The sequence below is a fragment of the Micropterus salmoides genome, unplaced genomic scaffold (genome assembly GCF_014851395.1).
Source record: "Micropterus salmoides isolate LMB-PRFRI ecotype aquatic unplaced genomic scaffold, ASM1485139v1 Ms_hic_scaffold_6, whole genome shotgun sequence".
In the NCBI taxonomy this organism is placed as follows: Eukaryota; Metazoa; Chordata; class Actinopteri; order Centrarchiformes; family Centrarchidae; genus Micropterus; species Micropterus salmoides.
In genome coordinates, this window is record NW_024044348.1 from 14,577,627 (window position 1) to 14,597,655 (window position 20,029).

The 20,029-nt window shown below is 37.8% G+C and overlaps 1 protein-coding gene across 4 annotated transcripts in view; it reads left to right on the plus strand.

Annotated features, from left to right (window-relative positions):
- The window catches only part of LOC119889958 (protein diaphanous homolog 3-like), a 183,561-nt gene that overhangs the window by 37,704 nt on the left and 125,828 nt on the right, over window positions 1-20,029 (plus strand). For all 4 annotated transcript variants that reach the window (XM_038700908.1, XM_038700906.1, XM_038700907.1 and 1 more), the window contains 10 exons: window positions 2,169-2,305; window positions 4,222-4,327; window positions 7,708-7,818; window positions 8,333-8,451; window positions 8,647-8,763; window positions 11,640-11,758; window positions 11,854-11,918; window positions 12,564-12,668; window positions 13,816-14,139; window positions 17,670-17,784. In XM_038700908.1, coding sequence (XP_038556836.1) covers window positions 2,169-2,305; window positions 4,222-4,327; window positions 7,708-7,818; window positions 8,333-8,451; window positions 8,647-8,763; window positions 11,640-11,758; window positions 11,854-11,918; window positions 12,564-12,668; window positions 13,816-14,139; window positions 17,670-17,784 — 1,318 coding nt within the window. The remainder of the gene's footprint in view (window positions 1-2,168; window positions 2,306-4,221; window positions 4,328-7,707; window positions 7,819-8,332; window positions 8,452-8,646; window positions 8,764-11,639; window positions 11,759-11,853; window positions 11,919-12,563; window positions 12,669-13,815; window positions 14,140-17,669; window positions 17,785-20,029) is intronic.

The window sequence follows — 20,029 nt, forward strand, 5'->3', positions numbered from 1 at the left end:
AAAAAGTAGGGCAGGGCAATAAACAAAAAATGGACTAAAATTGACATGCATCTCTCACCAACCTAATTTAAATCATGGCATTATGTGTGTTAAATGGATTTTCTTCAGTCATTTGTAGCCTACCCCTTAATGCACCTGAAAGTACCATGAATCAGTCACTATGGATGTTTTTGCTCTTCCAAAACTTTTATTACTCATTTTGTTATTATTTAATTATAGTTTCTTTGAGAAATGTGTTAGTTAAGCAACAGAATTTAGCAAAACTATATAACAATATGATCATATTGCGATAAGTTTATTCTTTTTAAGGTCAACAGACTATAATATTAAATTATTGCCCAGCCCTAAGCTTTTGTGCATAAAAATATTATTTCATAGATTATTTTACTGTGCTTCAGCTTTTCCTCCTTGTGTGGTGTTAGTCCACAGTAGCTATAGAGAAAAAGAAATCTTGCCACATGGAACTAAAACCCAGCGGAGACAGATATACAGCTGCTCTGGCACAAAGTGTGCTGCAAGGTCTCATGTAATCCTGCGTCTCAACAGGCGCCAGATGCCAGCATTTACCCGTAGGCCTCTCTTTCAGCCCAGACCTTTCCCTTGCTATAGAGGCATCTTGGGATGGGATGTACCCACAATGCCAAGAAGACAGGTGTTCTCTGCCAACTGTCAGTGTAGCTTTTTTTTCTTCTGACTTCTTGCATCAAGTCACACAGTTGCATATTTCTTATTGTCAGTCACCAATTGCATAAAAATGAAATACTAAAAGTTACCGCACAGTGAAACTTCCCTTTGAACAACTTAACTGTATAGATTGACTTGTTTGCTATGATTCATAGTTATTATAAAAGCTTATAGTATATACTGTATCTGTCTTAGTTTTGAGCTTTTAGTTCTGTTTAATTATCATTACTTGCTTAGCATCCTGTGACTTAATTTCCGGTCAGTATTTACAAAGTTTATCTACTCTGTACTTCACTGTGTATGTAAAAAGTGGTATTGAAGATTTAGAATATTTGTTTTTAGAGAAAACTGACAACAATTTAAAAAAAAGACATGGAGTATAGATCAGACGTGTGTGTTTTTCAAAATGTGATGAATTGACTAATCTGCTTTTGCAGTATGAACCATTCTTTTCAGCACTAACAGAAGAGTGATACACTTCATATTTCTTTTGTTTCTTGAAATTCAACAACTACTGACATTTCCTCCGTTTGATTACTGCGCACTTGTCATGAAGTACGTTTTGTCAGGCCATCGATTGTATAAACTGTTTATGTGTGAAGCCAAGCTGAAGAAAGGGAAATATACTGTGGCAGAAGAAAATAGAAACTAAACTGAAAATTCAACAAAACAGTAATTTTTCTTACAAAGTAAGCATACAATTTAGCTATTTGCACATAACTATTCAGATACAAAGACAAAATCACAATACCATCTATCATGATTAGCTTCTTCAAATGTATAGCCCAAATCAAACAGGCAAACAGAAATTTGATTTATTTATTGTCACTACCATGCCTGCATACAAAGCCCTTTTTAAATCGTTTTGCTGTACAAAGAGTGAATTAATTTTAATGTATTATTTGTACTGAAGATTTTACTTTCTAACAAAATCTTGATAATTTGATTTTCTCTGTACAAATTAACTACAGACAATAATTATAGTTCCTCTGACTATTGTTAAAGCGCTTCTTAATTGTGCAGTGCTGTTATCACATGCTGATACTATATTGACAATTACACATACAATATTGCTTTTTGTAATGATGGTGTTTGTTTAGAAGTTTGTTTTTTTGTGTCTTTATTGGCTTTAGTGTACAACATACGGTAAAACTCACATAGCAGAATTATTCTAAATCAGTTTTAAAATTACCTTGCTATTTAATGACATTTTCTGGTTCAAGTTTATTTGCACTATAAATTGTGCTGAGCTACAAAATATTATAGATGGAACTATTTTAACAGAGATTCTTTCTTCGGTCAGATATTTCATCATGCAAATGTAATTTGCAGTGCAGGTAAGTATATTGAACTAGAATTAATTTTGTGTTCATAAGGTAATATGATTTAGATTTACCGTTTCACGTGACATCGTTTTCTTATGGCAAATGGACAGAATTACAGCGTATCTGAGTGATCATGTTTTGTTCTTGTGTTTACTGCAGTATGGCTTGGATCGAATCCTTGGGGAGGAGAAAAGTCTTTCGTTACTGGCAAGAGCTATTGATCCCACCCAGTCTGCCATGATGACTGACGTGGTAAAGCTGCTGTCAGCCATCTGCATTGTGGGCGAAGAGAACACGTATGTTCTAGCTTCATTCATTCTGTCAACATATCAATTCCATTCAAAGGGCTTTATTGGCATAAAAGGTTCAAGAACAGTTTTGCCAAAGCATCAAAATATAGTTTGTAAAAATATTTGGAAAGCACACATTAAGAGTAACACAACAACAAAACATTAACACACCATTATATCTATACATTTATTTTATATTTATGTCTTTTTCGATTTCACAAAATCAAGACTCATTAGCTTGGACTGTACAGATAACTAACTTTTTATTTGCCAATTCAAATGAAAGGTTTTTCCAGGGCTTATAATTAGGGCTGAACGATTTGCAAAAATATTTTGACAGATTTTGCGATTGCAATATGAGTCATGATTTTAGTGGGAAATTTCATTTTCAAATGCAGATGTGATTTTTACTGGGCTCTGTACCCAACAAGCATGTTCCCTTACATCTGGAAAATATGATTGGTATGCCAGGGCATGTCTGTAGTGCCACAGTGGTTCATTTATAATGGTATGTTGTGACACATTTTGCTTTAATTGACCCTTCTCTAAGCCACGCCCCGAATACAAAGCTGACCAATCACAGCGCAGTATAGGACTCGCTCTAACTGAGGTCCGACACTTTCATGGCTGTGCTCCATTGACTCTAATGCAAAAGGAGTCGTTTTCTAGCTTTTTTTCGCTGTATTTTTCTAAGATATGGTCAAACACTGTTTCTGGGGCACTTGTAATAATTACAGTCGCTACCCAGAGATGTTGAAAGGAGAAGTACGATTTATTCTCTTTCCCAAACCTAAAATAAATCCAGAAAAATTTCGGCTGTGAGTTGTTCCTAATGTAATGTTAGTTAGCTAACACTAGCTAACTTCCTACTGAATGTAACGTAATAAAGCCCTACTGTTCTGCTTTTTAATGATATTGAATAGAGGCCTACCCAGCTTTACAGGAACAGTGTTGATCCTTAATATCGTTGTCTTTTGTCTCAATCATTGGTGTGAATCACTGTGTGATTGGTAGGCTTTTGCTTCTATCTTGCATTTTTTTCTGGTCCGTTCGAGTCAGTTTGAGTCTGTTTGACAGCCTGAATACAACATTCAAATGTATAATGCAACTGCAAAAGTGTCTGTTTCATTGTGAGATTGCTTTTTCCAACAAATTTGACAATATTTCTCCGGGGAGTTCAGTAATAGACATGGGCAGTGCCAACAGTTTGTCGGACTTAGCAACAGTAACTAAGGGGGGCAGGGCTTAGCAAAGAGTCAATTGCAGATCTTGCAATTTGGATATTGCACTTAGCCATATTTCGATAATATTTTGATTAATTTCCTGTAGCCCTACTTATAATGGTAAAAGGTAAAATACAGAAAAGACTTAACTGCCACAGTGTAATTATCAGATTATTATTTATAATTAAATAATTTGGAGGAAGGGTAAAATGGTCCTGTGAGATACAGCCTTTTCTTGAGTGCTACTGTCAAAGGGTTGCAAGAGTCGTGCCTAGTGTAGATAGTGTAGTCTTCTTTTAGAAAATATTCTGGAAATTTTGAATTTTGGCAGGGAAAATAGGTTGAGAGATTTCAAGTGACTGCAGTGTCAAATTATATATTATGAGGTATTATTTGAATAGTCTTAAAATTTCAAAAGCTATTGATTTTTTTAAATTTTGAAATGAATGAATCATTGACTTCATTATACATTTTATGCATTTTAAAATGTCCTCAAAATCCTACTTAAGTTTTAAGTAATGTTTTACAGTAGAGGTGATAAAATCCCCTCGAAAAGCCCATCCACCTGGGTCACATAGACATGAAAGGAACTTTGGATACAGTGGAGCAGGAGAGAGCACATAGTCAAAATGTCTTTAAAGGAATGTATTTCTTCATTTTCCCCCATTGTTCACTCACGCATTTAATGCTCTCATTTAGTCTGGAAAAGGTCCTTGAAGCCATCACCACAGCAGGGGAATGGCGAGCCATCGAGAGGTTCAGTCCCATTGTGCAGGGACTACGAGATCGCTCGGTTCAATTACAAGTAAGTGCAAAGTGTAGCCACTGACACCTGGTTTCCCTCAGATTTCTCTGAAATGAAATATGTAATGGCTTTGGGAAGTTGACCATTTTAACATATCACAACCACTTTGTGCTCAGAATTTCTTAGTCACTTACACATTCTTTGTTCTGACAAGTCTTTTTTATTATTTTTTTTATCATTTTTAGTTATATTCTTGTTTTAAGTCAAAACTGGGTGTTGTAAATCACAGTTCCAGTCACAATGGCAACATTGCAGCACCTTTATGTTGCCTGTATTTATCAAAGTTTTGGATTCTCAAATTATCTGTATTATATAAGTGCCTAATGTTCTTGGAAACAATTGGTTTATGTATTGATGTCAGTCTAGAAACTGTTAATATGATTTTATCATTTGCAGGAATAAACATAATCGTTGTGTATCAGTATTAGCTGCTCAATTAAAATGAAGGGGGTTGGCATGGCAGTAACTTGCACTGATGATACCGTTAGCATTTAAGGTACATGTATTTTGTAAGTACAGTAATTTAAACCAAAGTTAATATATGATAAACAAAGAATCATTCTTGATCTAATTTATAATTTGAAACATTAGTACCTGTTGTTTACCATGCATCATCGAATGCAGTCCCTTTAACTATAATCCTTCTCTTTGTTGGGAGAAGGATTTTTCTACCTGCTGATACATTCAGTTGAGAAATTGCATATGGGCTCTTTTAAACAGAGACCGCATCGGTGTGTGTCACAGTAATGTAATTCATAATTAAAGTATGTTGTCTGCATTTTTAATTGGTAGCTGAGGGATGTGAAAGGAGTGATCATTCATCCAATATCTACACACACACACACATGATCATCTTTAGCATTTGTTGTTTTGTATTGCGTATGCAATGACGAGTGCTAAATGTAATTAAAAGATTTTTATCGTTGCCCCCTGTAGCATTATCTGTAGAATTTGTATTCAGTTTGCTGTAACAACCTTTGACAGGGCACAAAGCTGTAGGGACAGTCTAAGAAAGTGAGATGTAAGGAAGCAATTATAGAGGAAAATAGTGAGGGAAGGATGGGGGATTGAACAAAAGAAAAATAAGAAATAACAACAAGGGATTCAGAGTGCACTGGAAGCCAGAATTTCCTTCATACAGAAGCATTTCACACACAAAACTTGTGTGGTTATGCAAACATCTTTTGTACTGGAATGTTTATAAGGCCGCAGTTGTGTTTTATTGATGCTTTGTTAATACTTCCCACTTCCTAATGCACAAATCATTTTCCATCACTTTCCATTTAACCCCATGCATTATTAAAGTACATATACTGTTATCCTAACCATGACAATGTGAGGCCAAAGGCTGTCTGTCTGACTTGACTACATTTATGGGCAGTTTAGAGAAGCGAGCTTGTGACCGGGAGGTCGCCGGTTCAATCCCTGGACTAAGCAGTGCTCATTTACCACCACTAAGGTGCGGTTGTACTGGGCAGCTTCAGGTGTGAATGTGTAACAGTGTGAATGTGATCAGGGCCTTCTGCAAAAGAGAGACTTCCTCTTAGTGAAGCTCCCCTGAATAAATAAAGATTTAAAAAAATAAAAAAATAATATACAGTCTTTGCTGTCAGCCTTTGGCTTAGGGAAAGTGTATATATACACACAGATATGGATATATATTAATTATTAAAATGTTAAAGGAACTGGAATAAAAAGACAAACTTCAAATACTAACATAGCATCTATACAGTGATGTTTTACTCATGAAATATGATTAAGTATGTATTTCAGTGATTTTTCCTCCTCCCCATTTGTCTCTTGTAGTTGATTATGTATCTCCAGAAGGTTTCAACTCTCTGCTTATTGTTTTTACTTAAAATGTATTTGTATACTGAAACAAAGCATGTGGAAGGTAGAAAATCTATCTATGATATCCGTGTCAATTTTGTCTAGATTCCATTTTATTTTTCCCAATTTCTGTGTTTTCCGTAAATTTTTTTTGTTGAATTCTGCGTTTTACAATTTAAACACATCTTTTCATCAGGAAGAATGTGTGTAATTGTGTGGTGGATGAATACAATTTCAACAATGCAGTAAGAAAATATTAAAAATGTAATCAATATCAATGAATTTGATAGATCATGCAAATATTCAAATGTATGCAGTTATTTATGGGGACAATTCACAATTTTTTGCACATTGTTGCAATACATGTATTGTGAATTGTCCCCTATTAAATAGGTCATTACTGATAATTTCTTCCCTCGGGTCTTCAACAGAACAGCCTCCATATACTGCTCAAAACACTGTAATTAGTGGGTCTGATGGAGGCTACTGTCTCTGTAATGAAGTCTACAACAAGCTTGCGTCTTGCATCTGCTGATAAGGTTGTACTTCTCAGAGTTTGTTGAAGTGATGAGGTCTTGCTAGCACACCGACTTCGATATGACGGCGTGTGTGTGCTTGCGCAGGAGGCGTTAAGCCCCGCCCTCAGTGAAACACAGAGCAGAGGGCAGAAGCGGCGCCCGTAAATAACTCCAAAACATAATAGTATAGTTTGTGTGGCTTAAGTGCTGTGAAAAAAATGCTTATAATGCTAGGGAATACTCCGATTTTTATAAAATGCACGCATTATGCCAGATGCCACGAAAACAGTTGATTCCATTTTTACTATCAAATTCCGGGATTCCGTCGGTGTTTTCCTCATCGCGGAAATCGGAGGGCCCTAGAAATCATTCAAATAATTGCAAACTGCAAATGTCTCTGACCCCATCACACTACAAGACAAAATCTTTGTTACACTGTAATGTTGCCTACCTGAATTACAATATTCAAATGGTACTTTGAAGACAGGTAATTACTAAGCTTGAGGATAATGACAAAAATAAGAGTTTGCTATTAAATTGACAATGAACCTTAAGACATCTGAATATGCTTTCTGGGCTTAAGCATTGCCATACCCTCTTTTCACGCATGAGCGGATCGCTTCACTGATCAATAATTGATTTTCCTGTCTGTGTTTGCCCGGCTAGTTGAAGAGTCACAGGGCGCAGCGGTCCCTGTGCAGTAAACCAAACTCAGAAGGGAGTGAAAAACAGCTTCCAAAAGAGCGAGTTTGCCCTTAAATTGACTGTTTGTTAGTTTTGTGTGTATGGGTCTGCAGTTGTTGCATTAATATTAAAATCAGCCCCCCTAGTTGGTGACTGGAGAAAATAGACATGCATTAGTTATGGTCCTGTGCTTCCAAGGGACATAACTCATTTAGAATGCATGCCGGCATGCTTTTCATCAACTTCTAGAAAAAGAAGTCCGTCGCCTCTTTCTCTGGTTCTCATTCCTCTCTCTTTCTCTTTTTTTTTTTCTCTCTCTCTTTGTTCTTTGTACCCTTCATGTTGCAGGTGGCATGCATGCAGCTCATCAATGCACTAGTAACATCGCCTGATGAGCTGGACTTCAGGCTGCACATCAGAAATGAATTTATGCGCTGTGGCCTGAAAGAGATATTGCCGGTAAGCACAACATAACAACACACACACACACATACATAGACATAATACAAACCCACACTCACCTTGTATTAATATTTAAATGAGTTGTCCACTTCAGTGAAATATTGTAGATTTGCACCAGCAAATAATTTATGAAACACAGAGGAGATTTTTGCACGTCTGCTGTCTGTGCCAGCACCCCGAAACCAATAATGTTTCTAGTGCCTGGGCTAATAATCTTCCTACTGGCTTTTATACCATCTACCTAACATGTTTACCTGTTGTAAACAATGTCACTGCAGCTGCCAAGTAAACAAATAAATTCAAATAAGGAGCTGGCCCCCACACCTGTTTCTCGTGATCAGTAATAGCGTTTAGAGCTCCTTGTCTTTACTTTAGATTAATGCTTCCTTTATGGTCAGAGAGGGTCTCAAACCTATCTGTCTTATTTATTTAGCTTAATTCTTTATCTCCCCGATTCTGTTTTGTGCATTTTCAACCTTCTTTTTCTTTTTCTACCTTAATCCATCTGTAGCAACTGACAACCATCAGGAATGAGGCCCTTGACATTCAGCTGAAGGTATTTGAAGAGCACAAAGAAGAGGACATGATAGAGTTCTCTCATAGGCTGGAGGACATCAAGAGTGAACTTGAATATCCTTGTCATTATTACAAACAGTACATATAACTCAAAGGTGTGATTCAGTGTACTTTTGTTGTAAATGTGGGTAATACATATTGGAAACATTCATAGCCAAGTTCAGTTATTCTTAAAAATAAGGTAATTCGTAATTTCTTCTTGATGTGAAAATGTTTCAGTTTTTCGTATGAATCCTTGACTCTCTGCACTGATGTGGGGGATGTATTCAGTATTGTGCAGAGCATGGTGAAGGACAGCACTGCAGAGCCGTATTTCCTCTCCATAATGCAGCACCTGATGCTTATACGCAACGACTACTTGGTCAGGTAAAAATCAGCAGCACACAAAACATTAATTATCTACAGGGTAATAAAGCAAGCAGTTCTTTACTTCTCATTTTCCTTTTTCATTTGATTCATTATGCTTGTCCAACATTTACCCATATTGTCTCCCAGTGTGACTGTGACTTTCTGTGATTCTTTGAGTTTTTATAATCAGTTCTTTTCATTAGCTCTATTATTTCCTTTATCTGCCAGATGCGTTTGGCTCTGGTCATAAATGTCAGAAAAGTACAGTGATATAACTTGCGGTCTAGTTGATAATATTGAATGCAGTATGGCATTTTAATCTCACATGTTAGCTGACAGTACACACAAGCACATACCTTTTATTCTTTATCTGGATACCTGTTAGCTGCAACTAAAGTAGCAGCTACTCTTCCTGGAGTCTACACACCAAAAAAACACTACATACAAAACAAGACACATGTAAACAAAAGCCTCAATAGCAACATGTTCAAGACAGTGAAAGTCAAGTAAAAACTAAACATCACAACACATGTAATGATGTACACTGACGAAGGTTTGTGAAGGTCTCACTCCTTCTGCCTTACACTATCTCAGTGACACTGGCTAACAAAGAGAATGTTGTCTCTTTCATCTCCAAGCCATCTACAACAACCCTGGCTCCAGAGTATTTCTCATCTCCTATTAATGGTACTTTTCAAAGGCTTATTTTATGTTGGTTCACTCACAGCTGGGTGTGAGTTAAACCTTGGCTTGATCAAAAGATGGAGCTCTAATCTGAAGAATATAAAATGTATCACCTGCAGTCTTTCTCCCTCCCAAAAACAACACCTAAAGTGTCTGACACTTTGCTCTTGCTCTGTCTGACCTCATCTGAAATTATTATAAAATGTCAACATTGATGTTTTATGACATTGGTTGCATCTGTTTTGTTAACATTAGTAACCACAGAAGAATATTTACCGTACACATAAGAAAACACGCACTGCTGTCCACAGTTATCAGATGCTATCCTGGATGTCTGCAGAGTTTAGGGTAACGTTAGCGGGTCTTTCTTCCTCTTAATTGAGTTTGGGGATGTTTACACTCCAGCAGCCGCACCATACTTGTTAACCAAAAAAGTACAGTTATATGACTGACATCAAACAAATTTTTTAGTCCTCATCCTAAAAGCCTTTGCTCTTGAAAGCATATTGTGTGAAAAGATGAACAGCAAAGAATCTGACCTTTGTCTTGCTTGCCCATGTAAGTAAATCAGGTAAACAGGCTTATGTTAGAACATAATAAAAGTCAGATCTAACAGTTTTTCTTACTGTACTAGGACTAGGAGTAAGTGGTTCTACACTGCAATACAAAAACAATACAATCTTTGGCTTGGACAGCTTTCGCCTCAGTTGGGTTTGTGTATTTAGCCATCAAGGCAATATTTAAGACCCTAATGGGGTTTTGTTTTCAAATTAAAACATTAAGCAAAAGTCTGCACTTTGTGATGGCGACTGTCACATTAAATGGCCTATTATAATTCTAAAATAACAAAAAGAGAATTGAATTCATAATCAAAATAATTGTTATAATCGTCATGTAAGCAAAATTTATTGTGGTCTTGTGGACTGAGGTTGCCAGTAGCTTTCAGTGCTTGAGTGCAGAGATAGACATAGATGCACCAAGAAAACAAGCCTGTATTCAAGTATTGGGACTTGTTTCTTCACAAGCATGTGAGGGCTATGATCTTAAGGGCAAATCAGTAGAACACACTTTTGCCACAAACTGTTTAGTTGGCTTTAAGGATAATATATTTGCAAGTTTTCCTCAAGCACTTCCATACTCTCATTTTTCAGTACACTGCTTCTCTCGCAACCGGCTAGTGCACTGATCTGTAGTTATATGATTATTTGTATCTTTGATGTCAAGAATATATAGTCCCCTTTTACACAGGGGTCCCACATTCACAGCGTAATGAAAGGAACACCAGCAGCTTGACTGACAACATGCCTTATTCCATTTGATTGTTAATATTTTCATCTTTATTCATACAATGATGCCATCATGCAGCTCCTCTCCAACATTATAGATATGGTAGTCATACTATCCGATCCAGCCTTAGCATTGTCTTAGGAAGCAGTGGCAGGCAGTGTCCCTGATCTATCATCAGTGTTTGTAAGGCTCAAAGTATTAGTTAATGATTTGGTGTAGAATGGCTGTGGACTCTCAACGGCATAGTTGTAAGATAATGAGCAGAGCACACAGACACTTTCCCTTTAACTTGCAGTAGCACTGTAGCTCCCGGCCTTGCATGTCATCTGTTGTTATAATATCTCTTTTTTTCTTATTGTGTCTTGCCCTTGGTTATTCTGTGATCAATGCATTCAACAGAGCCATTTGAAACAATTTAACTGCAATTACTCAGCAACTGCTAATAGGTTGGTCTGTATTCCCCAATTTTTCCGTATGATCAGAAAAGTTCTTATATTAAGGTGTAAGTGGTTCATAAAAGGGTATTTTTAAGTGATATTAGTTCTAAAGAAACCATTCTTAACTTAGCTACCCTTGTGATTACATGGGCCTCATTTTAGCCTTATTATCCGAAGTTACCCCTTTTATTTATCATTAAGGAAAGTCTGACTTTTATTCAGTAATACATAATAATACATAATCATGATGCTAAGTAGCCCCAACCTGATATTTATTACGCAATGTTTATGCCCTGATTGGATAACTGTAGTGTAGAGACAAGTTCTACAAGATTCTCTCACACCTGACTCTGTTCAGATAACAGCTCTTGTACAAATGCATACACACAACAGATTAAAAGTATGAAATTAAGGATATAAAATGATGTCCCTTTTTCTCACTGTATGTCTTGACTTTCTTGTCTAACTCATCCTCCTGTCTCTCAGGCCCCAGTACTTTAAGGTCATTGAGGAGTGTGTCTCTCAAATTGTCCTGCACCGTAGTGGCACAGACCCAGACTTCAGTTACCGCAAGCGCCTAGATGTGGATTTCAGCCACCTCTTAGGCAAGTCACACTCTTCTGGCAGTTTATTTACAGCACATTATATTTCTCTAAAACATAAATGATTTTCATTCTGCTTTTTGTTTTTTGTTTTTCAGAGGTGTGTGTAGATAAAGCCCGAACTGATGAGTATGAACAAAGAGCTTCAGAACTGGCACAGAAGGCAAGTATTGACCAAAAAGCAACTTAGATTTACAACCGACTACATATCCACTATACACTACACTACATTTATTCTAATGTTTTCTGTAAAATAACAGATATTTTGATAATAAAACATTAACACTGTGATGTAAACATAACCACGACAATTCCTTGGGGCTTGATTTATTAAAATTGTAACACAAGATCATAGCAGAGACTTGAGAGCCAAATATACTCTAAATTTGCAGTCATCGCTTAGCAGAAAATGACATGGATAGCACAGACGAAAATTAAAATGGCAATTTGTAAATGTATCTTTCACTTTCTGTTATGGTAACGTAAAGACACACATGCTTGTGAAACGCGTGAGATCAAATGGATTAGCTGCTGAAATGATGGGTTAGCAGCAGGTTGTATATCCTGATTAGAAGGATGGGCTCACTGATTGGCATGTGTGTATGGCACAAAGAGTTTTAAAAAAGGTTGAAATTCAATCATTAAATTAATGTAATCAAGGTAAAATGAATGTTGATTATATAAAACGATTATACCATTAGATTAGAACAATTTTTTAAGGAATACTGCTTATGTTAATTCCTAGTTACATTAATTCAATAACAGTGTGTGCTTTTGTGATTAATTTGATAAGTGTTTCTCTTTTTAGTTTGATGAGGAGTTTCTAAGCAGACAGGAGGCACAAGCTCAGCTGGTTAAGTGTGAAGAAAAAATAGCTGAACTCCAAGCAGAGCTGCAGGCCTTCAGGTCCCAGGTACATGACCTGTATATCTTAGTTTTCATTGTCTGGTTTGCAAATGGTGTTAATTCTTTAGGGGGTGTGAGATGTGAGGAAATACAAGTACAAGCACAATACTCTGCAAAAAAAACTAAATCTAGCAAAGAATGGCAATTCAAATTTCTATTCTTATTCTTATCATGAGATGTTCTTCTTTTATTTTGGGGTGTAGGATGTGGATGGTCTTTTATGCACTGGAGCATGCAGTTTGGTTCTGACATAGAGGCTGCTCCACTGGCTAGCTGACACTAAGTCTAATGAGAACACTGACCAGTCCTCCATGTTGGCCATTTCTGATTCTCTGATCTTTATCCCATAAGAGGAAATTGTTCTAAAAGCAATTTATTCTGACAACCCCCTTCAACCTCACTATTGGGCGACTCTTAAACCCCCCACCTCCCCGCCAACACTCCAGAGAGTTGCTCCCATGCCCTGGCACGGCAAGATAACTACACTCTCAGAGAGGGGAAGAGAACTTCCTTTTTATTTTCCCGATAATTTTTCAATTTGAGAGAGCAAACACAGAATGAATACTCAAATAGTATCTTAGTTCAAATGACGTTGATACATTTAACCAATGAGTGTGCGTGCACACACACTTTAAGTTGTTGTCTTTGTCTGTCTGTCAGTCTAACTTTCACCAACATACACTAACCTGTACTTGTTAATTCAGCAAAGGTTTTCCCTCTAGAGGCAGTGGCAGAGTAAGGGCCCAAGGCTGACCTTTAGTGTGCGTCTTTAATCTAAAAGTGGTGCATGGATCAATAAGCCATTTGCTCTGTATGATACAATTTACGGAGCCTTGTAGCCCCGGTTATAACATTTGATTTAAGCTTTGGAAAAAACAAATTATTGTGGGTATGTTCTGGACAGAATTTGGACGGTTTATGAGCATTTGGCCAATGCTGGATGGTTGAGAGAACATGCCTTATCCGTTATCTGTAGAGAGGAAAGCATACTATGCTACACACTTGGCAAGTGCTATAGTTTGTCTGCTTCCATTTTTTTATTTCCAGGTTTAGTAATTTTATTCTTTTTTCCTTGAAATGTGAATTCTGTGTTTATTTAATTCATTAAAAAAAATTTATTTATTCATTTTTTTTTCTTGTCCCTGACTATCCAGTTTGGAGCTGTACCTGTGGGTCTGTCTTCTGCCCATGTTGGACAAGCGTCATCTTCCTCAGGATTCCCATCTGGGCCTCCACCCCCTGCTCCGGCCCCTGGGGTACCAGCTCCCCCTCCTCCTCCCCCTCCGCCTCCTTTACCTGGCTGTCCTGCTCCACTTCCTCCAACTGGAGTGCCTCCACCATTTGGTGCTCCCCCTCCACCCCCTCCAGGGTTTGGGGGTGGTTTAGGCTCCCCCACCCACCATGCGCTGCCTTATGGCCTCAGGCCTAAGAAGGAATTCAAGCCTGAGACCTCCATGAAGCGCCTCAACTGGTCCAAGGTAACAGGGACACTGCAAGGTGTTTCTAATATTTAACCACCCCCATTTTCAAATACGAGGGTGAGATAATTTAGGAAAAACATCTACTACTAAATAAAGCCTCAAAAAATGTATATGAAGTTGAATCAACACCTCACTGACAAAGTGAACAAAAATGTAAACACCGAAAGTAGTATTTGTAATGTAGCTTTATTCCCATGCTATTTAAGTATTTGATTGCAGTACATTTTAGAGGTGTATCTTCAAACTGAGAACTGGTACTATTACATATTTCTGTATTGAGTGATCTACAGTATAACGTAGGGCTGCACAATTTGGAGAAAAAGTCTTATTGCGATTATTGTGAATAATAATGCGATTTCCGATTCGATTATAATGGAACAAATGGTAGTATTTATTTACTTGCTTGATTAAGGCTCTACATCTGTCTCTAATTTGTTCATGCCAAGTACTAACTTGTCAATAATCCCATTGTCAATCAACATTGAACATGTTGAACCACAAAAGGCACTGATATAGCTAACGTTAAATGGGCTGCGAGCCAAACACAAACCCTCCTTATCTTCTCCCTGTTTTCTTATGTGTCGCTTTTGCTGCAGACGACAAATCTCGGTCTCTGTCACAGAGCGACTGGAGCACCGGCATGTGTCTCGGTGCTCCAGTGGCAAGTCCAACTATGTTTCAAACAATTAATGGCGGGGAGGGGGGTTACGGTAGGTTGTTGCCTTAAACGTTACTCTCACACTGCTCATAAATCATTTTTCTGTTTGCACGTAACGTTATCTGCTCGGTGTGGGCGGGGTAATGAGCAGACTTCAGTGCACACAGAGAAGAAAGTGTCGCACACTTTTTCTGTTTTATTAAATTGCACACTTTTTGCAGTTATGTAATCGCACATGACATTGCGATTGCGATCAGATTTATCGGGCAGTCCTAGTATAAACAGAGATATTAGAGATTTTTCCCACTGTGCTATATTATGGTTAACAAAAGTTTGAGACAAGAAGCTAAAAATTTAGGCCAGGTATTTTTAACGACCCTTTTTAACTTTGTTTTCTGATGTTCATTGGCAGTGTCTGAAAAGTACAGATGTTTTTCTAAGAATTAAACAACAAGTTCCTACTTCTGTGCCAAGCCAGTTATAATTGAAAATAACAGATGATCAGACGCTATTGTCAGAGCAGCCTTAGTGGTACCTCTACAGATGTTCTCTGCAGAGCAATATTAGTTCACACCACAAGTGATGTTAGTTTGTGGTTTGATTAATAATTGAATCTCAGATGTGTATCAGTACAGGTGTTTAGCAAACTAAACCATATGCTTGAATTTTCAAGTGAACCTTTTAGTAGGACATGAGGAGGACTTATGGCACAGCTGGATGAGACCCCCACATATGGTTATGTTTGGGACAAAGCTGTTCTAAAACTTCTTCAATAATAAGATTTCAGACGTCCAACTATTGCCGAGTGGCTCAGCAAGTTTTTGAGTAGTGACTAAACATATTAATGAGCTCAGTGATTAAACATGTTTTTGCTTACAAGCCCCCCAAACAACCCAGCAGCAGCAAAGCCTTGACATGCTTAATATGATTCCAGTGGGAACTCAAGTTCCATTTTAATGAGCATTTCAGCCTAAATTTGGTCTACCAAATCCTAAGGAAAATCTATACAGTGTCTCACAAAAGTGAGTACACCCCTCACATCTTTGTAAATATTTGATCATGAAGAAATGACACTTTGAAGAAATGACACTTTGCTACAATGTAAAAGTAGTGAGTGTACAGCTTGTATAACAGTGTAAATTGGCTGCCCCCTCAAAATAACACATCACTCAGCCATTAATTTCTAAACCGCTGGCAACAAAAGGGAGTACACCCATATGTAAAAATGTCCAAATTGGGCCCAATTAGACATTTTCCCTCCCTGGTGTCATGTGACTCATTAGTGTTACAAGATGTCAGGTGTTAATGGGGAGCAGGTGTGTTAAATTTGGTGTTATTGCTCTCACACTCCCTCATACTGGTCACTTGAAGTTCAGCAAGGCACATCATGTCAAAGAACTCTCTGCGAATCTGAAAAAAAGAACTTCTGCTCTACATAAAGATGGCCTAGGCTGTAAGAAGGATTGCCAAGAATCTGAAACTGAGCTGCAGCACGGTGGCCAAGACCATACAGCAGTTCAACAGGACAGGTTCCACTCAGAACAGGCCTTGCCATGGACGACCAAAGAAGTTGAGTGCACGTGCTCAGCGTCATATCCAGAGGTTGTCTTTGGGAAATGTACGAGTGCTGCCAGCATTGCTGCAGAGGTTGAAGGGTCAGCAGGTCAGCTTGTTAATGCTCAGACCATACGCCACACACTGCATCAAATTGGTCTGCATGGCTGTCGTCCCAGAAGGAAGCCTCTTCTAAAGATGATGTAAAAGAAAGCAGTTTGCTGAAGACAAGCAGACTGCAGATACATGGTTCCAGTAATCCATGTCCTTGGATTACTGGAACCATGTATCTTCATCACCAGCACTAGCAACCCTTTCACATCACAGAAAATGTTGAAAATATTGCTTAATGGAGCTTGAATTAAATTGAATGAATGGATACATGCAACCATGAATACATTTTATGAATACAGCGATGAATAATTAATAAATGCATGAACAAAGTTGTAAATACAGTGAAAGACAATTGATGACTGAATGAGAACCAGTGTATATCAGATAAAGCAGTGAATGGTGGGAAGATGTCTTCATGTGTGGAAACACAGGAGGCAGTGGATAAAACATGACCAGTGAAATTCACCTTTAATACACCGCTCAGTAGCTGAGAGGTTACTGGGAAGCAAGACTGAAATACTTTACGATTCCATATTATGATTATATTGAAGGGAGATCCTATTCCTGACCTAGCACTTGTAATCTATAGCATCAACCCTAACATTGCAGGGAAGAGTAAAGTTTAATCTTGTGTTTCTGATGGCCAGGGGAGGGAGTCACAATTGATCCTCCTTTCTTGGGTCACTTGGACATAGACCTTTCATCTCTACAAATACATTTTTTATTTGATGTCTTTCATTAAGGATTTCAAAGTCATCTTTTTAAAAACAGTTTTTGTATCCCAAAGGAATGTGAAGCGTAACTGTGTGTGTGTGTTTGTATTTCTACCATATTACGATTGGATTCTACTTTTACTCAGCTGCTATTCGGAACCATCTGGAACATGGTAACTGGCAAAGAAAAAAAAGCATTGTACTTGATGTGCCTAACTACAGTATTCAGATGATATATTAACAAACAAGAAAAGCGAAAAGCAAAAAGCAAAAGGGTCTGCCAACTCCTCTACACTGAGTTTGACATACTGTATGTACTGTGCAACATGTTAACAAGAATATAATGAATGGTCTGGTTTTGTAGCCCTAAACTAATATCTAATTAGAATGATGAGTTTTCTTTATACTGACGTTTTCCTCTGTAGCCACTATAATCTGTAAAATTCAGAGCTACGTGTTAACCAAATGTGCCAAATGTGTGTTTTCAGATTCGACCCCAGGAAATGTCAGAGGGCTGTTTCTGGGTGCTGGCTGATGAAAACCAATATATGAAACCAGAATTACTCAGCAGAGTTGCTCTCACTTTTTCTTCTCAAAGAACAGGTAAGACTCACTACAGTTTTTACACATGTATTTATTTAATTTCTATCTGCCTGACTTAATTTATTATATAATTCTGTGCTGTTTCAATGAGCTTTACTTTTATAGACACCTTCTCTCAGGGTTAGGGCACGATTCCCACATAGATTATTCTGGACAGTATGTTTCTACTCAGCACCTACTCCTTATCTCTCCACTTCACTTTTTCTTCCGTCTCCCTCCTTGTCGCATCTTTCTGGTTCATGACTGTGGCACTTTGGCTTAAATTTTCATTGTGGTGCTAGGGAGAAAAAAATGGAATGGTTAAGCTGGAGTGGTACAACAAGGAAGAAAAATTTGAATGCGTTTCTGTTTTTTTTGTGTCGTACATGCATTTGTGCTTGTGAGTAATTGGCCATGTGTCTTCATTGAGGAGGAAATTACATGACAAAGATACAGGCAAGTGTGTGAGTACTTGTACTAACCCTCTAGGCTACTGTTAGCAAACAAACTGCTTTCAGTGAATGTATAATGATAGAAGGTATCTGCTGGAGTTCAATTTAGTCTAATATTCTCTGCTGTTTCAAGCGCAGGTGGAGGTCTTATAAACGCTAAAAAACTAGAATGCTGATTTCTTTTCAATGCCTCATTTATTTCACGATTTCCTTGGCCAATACCATCCTTGACGTGTTATTTTAATGTACTGGTGGAAAGGGGTAGGCGATCTGGCCCCCCCAAAAAATTCACAATCGATTTAATGGCAATCATGATCTAAATTGCGATCTTTATTTCTCAATTTTAACATGCCATTTAGCTAAACTTTAAATAGCCTTTGAATTTCTCCATTTGCACCATTAAAATACAAAATTGCGTTAAAGATACTACATAGGTTTCAAGTGAGAAAGGATAAACAGTAATATTGAAGTAATGCCCAGCTCTATCTAAATAGAATACATTGTGTATTGTCTCACATCTCATATTTTCCCCCCTTTTTAGCAGTTTTAGTATGGCCTCTTACATATCACTTCACAGTCAGCAGTCCCTAAGGTTATCAAGCTGTTTTGTATTTTGGTGGGCAATTTTGACTCTTCCTGGTGGTAATGTAAAATGACAAGACACCATACAGTTACATCCTTACACATTAGCATGGCTGGCAAGATAAGGAATATTCATGTACAAGGTTGTTGGAATGATTAAAGCTAGAGCAGCAGGTAGCAAGAGATGTTATCAGTCTTGTCTTCTTCTGTGCTTACTCTATTAGTCCCTCCTCTGATGATTTATTCACATGTCTTGTGTTTGCTTTCTTGTCTTGTCACTGACTCAGCTAGCTTATGCCAGTTTGAATTATTCATCCAGGTGTTATCTACCTGTCACACACACACACACACACACACACACACACACACACACACACACACACCCTTGTTCCTTATGGTCAAGGTGTTGAATAATGGAGGTAGATCTAAATGACAAACAGGTAGATGGAGAGTCAAGCAGATGTTCTCTGACGAGCGCAAAGAAAGGATGTCCATCAGCAGACAATTGTACTTTTCTGTTAGGGTAATGAGCCAGAGCCTGCACAAATTCACGCACTGCATTTTATTGTACAGTAATCATAATACGCAGTTCTCATCATATGAAGAGGCACAGAAAAGCACTGCTGCTCGGCAGTGTGCCGGCCGCCTGGTTTGTTACTGTTCACGGGTAATGCATTTTATATTTGTTGAGAAAGGCATGAAATACTTCACTAATTCAAACCTTTCCCATGGTTTGAGTCCTTTCTCTTTGTTGTGTTCCTCCCTATTTCCTCCCGTCCCAGTGGAGGATGTAGGAGCAGCATGACTGATGTGTTCAGCTGTCAGACCCAGTTGCTACTATAGCCGTGTGTCAGTGATTGTACGTTTATGCATACGTGCGTGTGGGCTTGTCTTCTTATTAACATAGCCATGTAGCATCATGTTCCATCTCACTTAAGAGCAGCAGCATCTGGATCAGCATTAAACATTAAAGAGGACACAGTATGAAACAGTATTCATTCAGTTTTTCTTATTAAATATGCATTTATATCCCTCGAAACGTCTTTATTCTGTTGTTTTATAAGAGAATCCCTGCCATCCTGTACACAAACTGCTAAGTTTGGATGGGCACTTGGAACAGTTTGTTTTGAGACCAGCACTGTATTTTTGGCAGACCTCGACTTAATCAAGTATGAATAAAAATACAGTTATTTTTCAAAGTTATTATTCAGTGTGTTAAGATAAGAAGATTT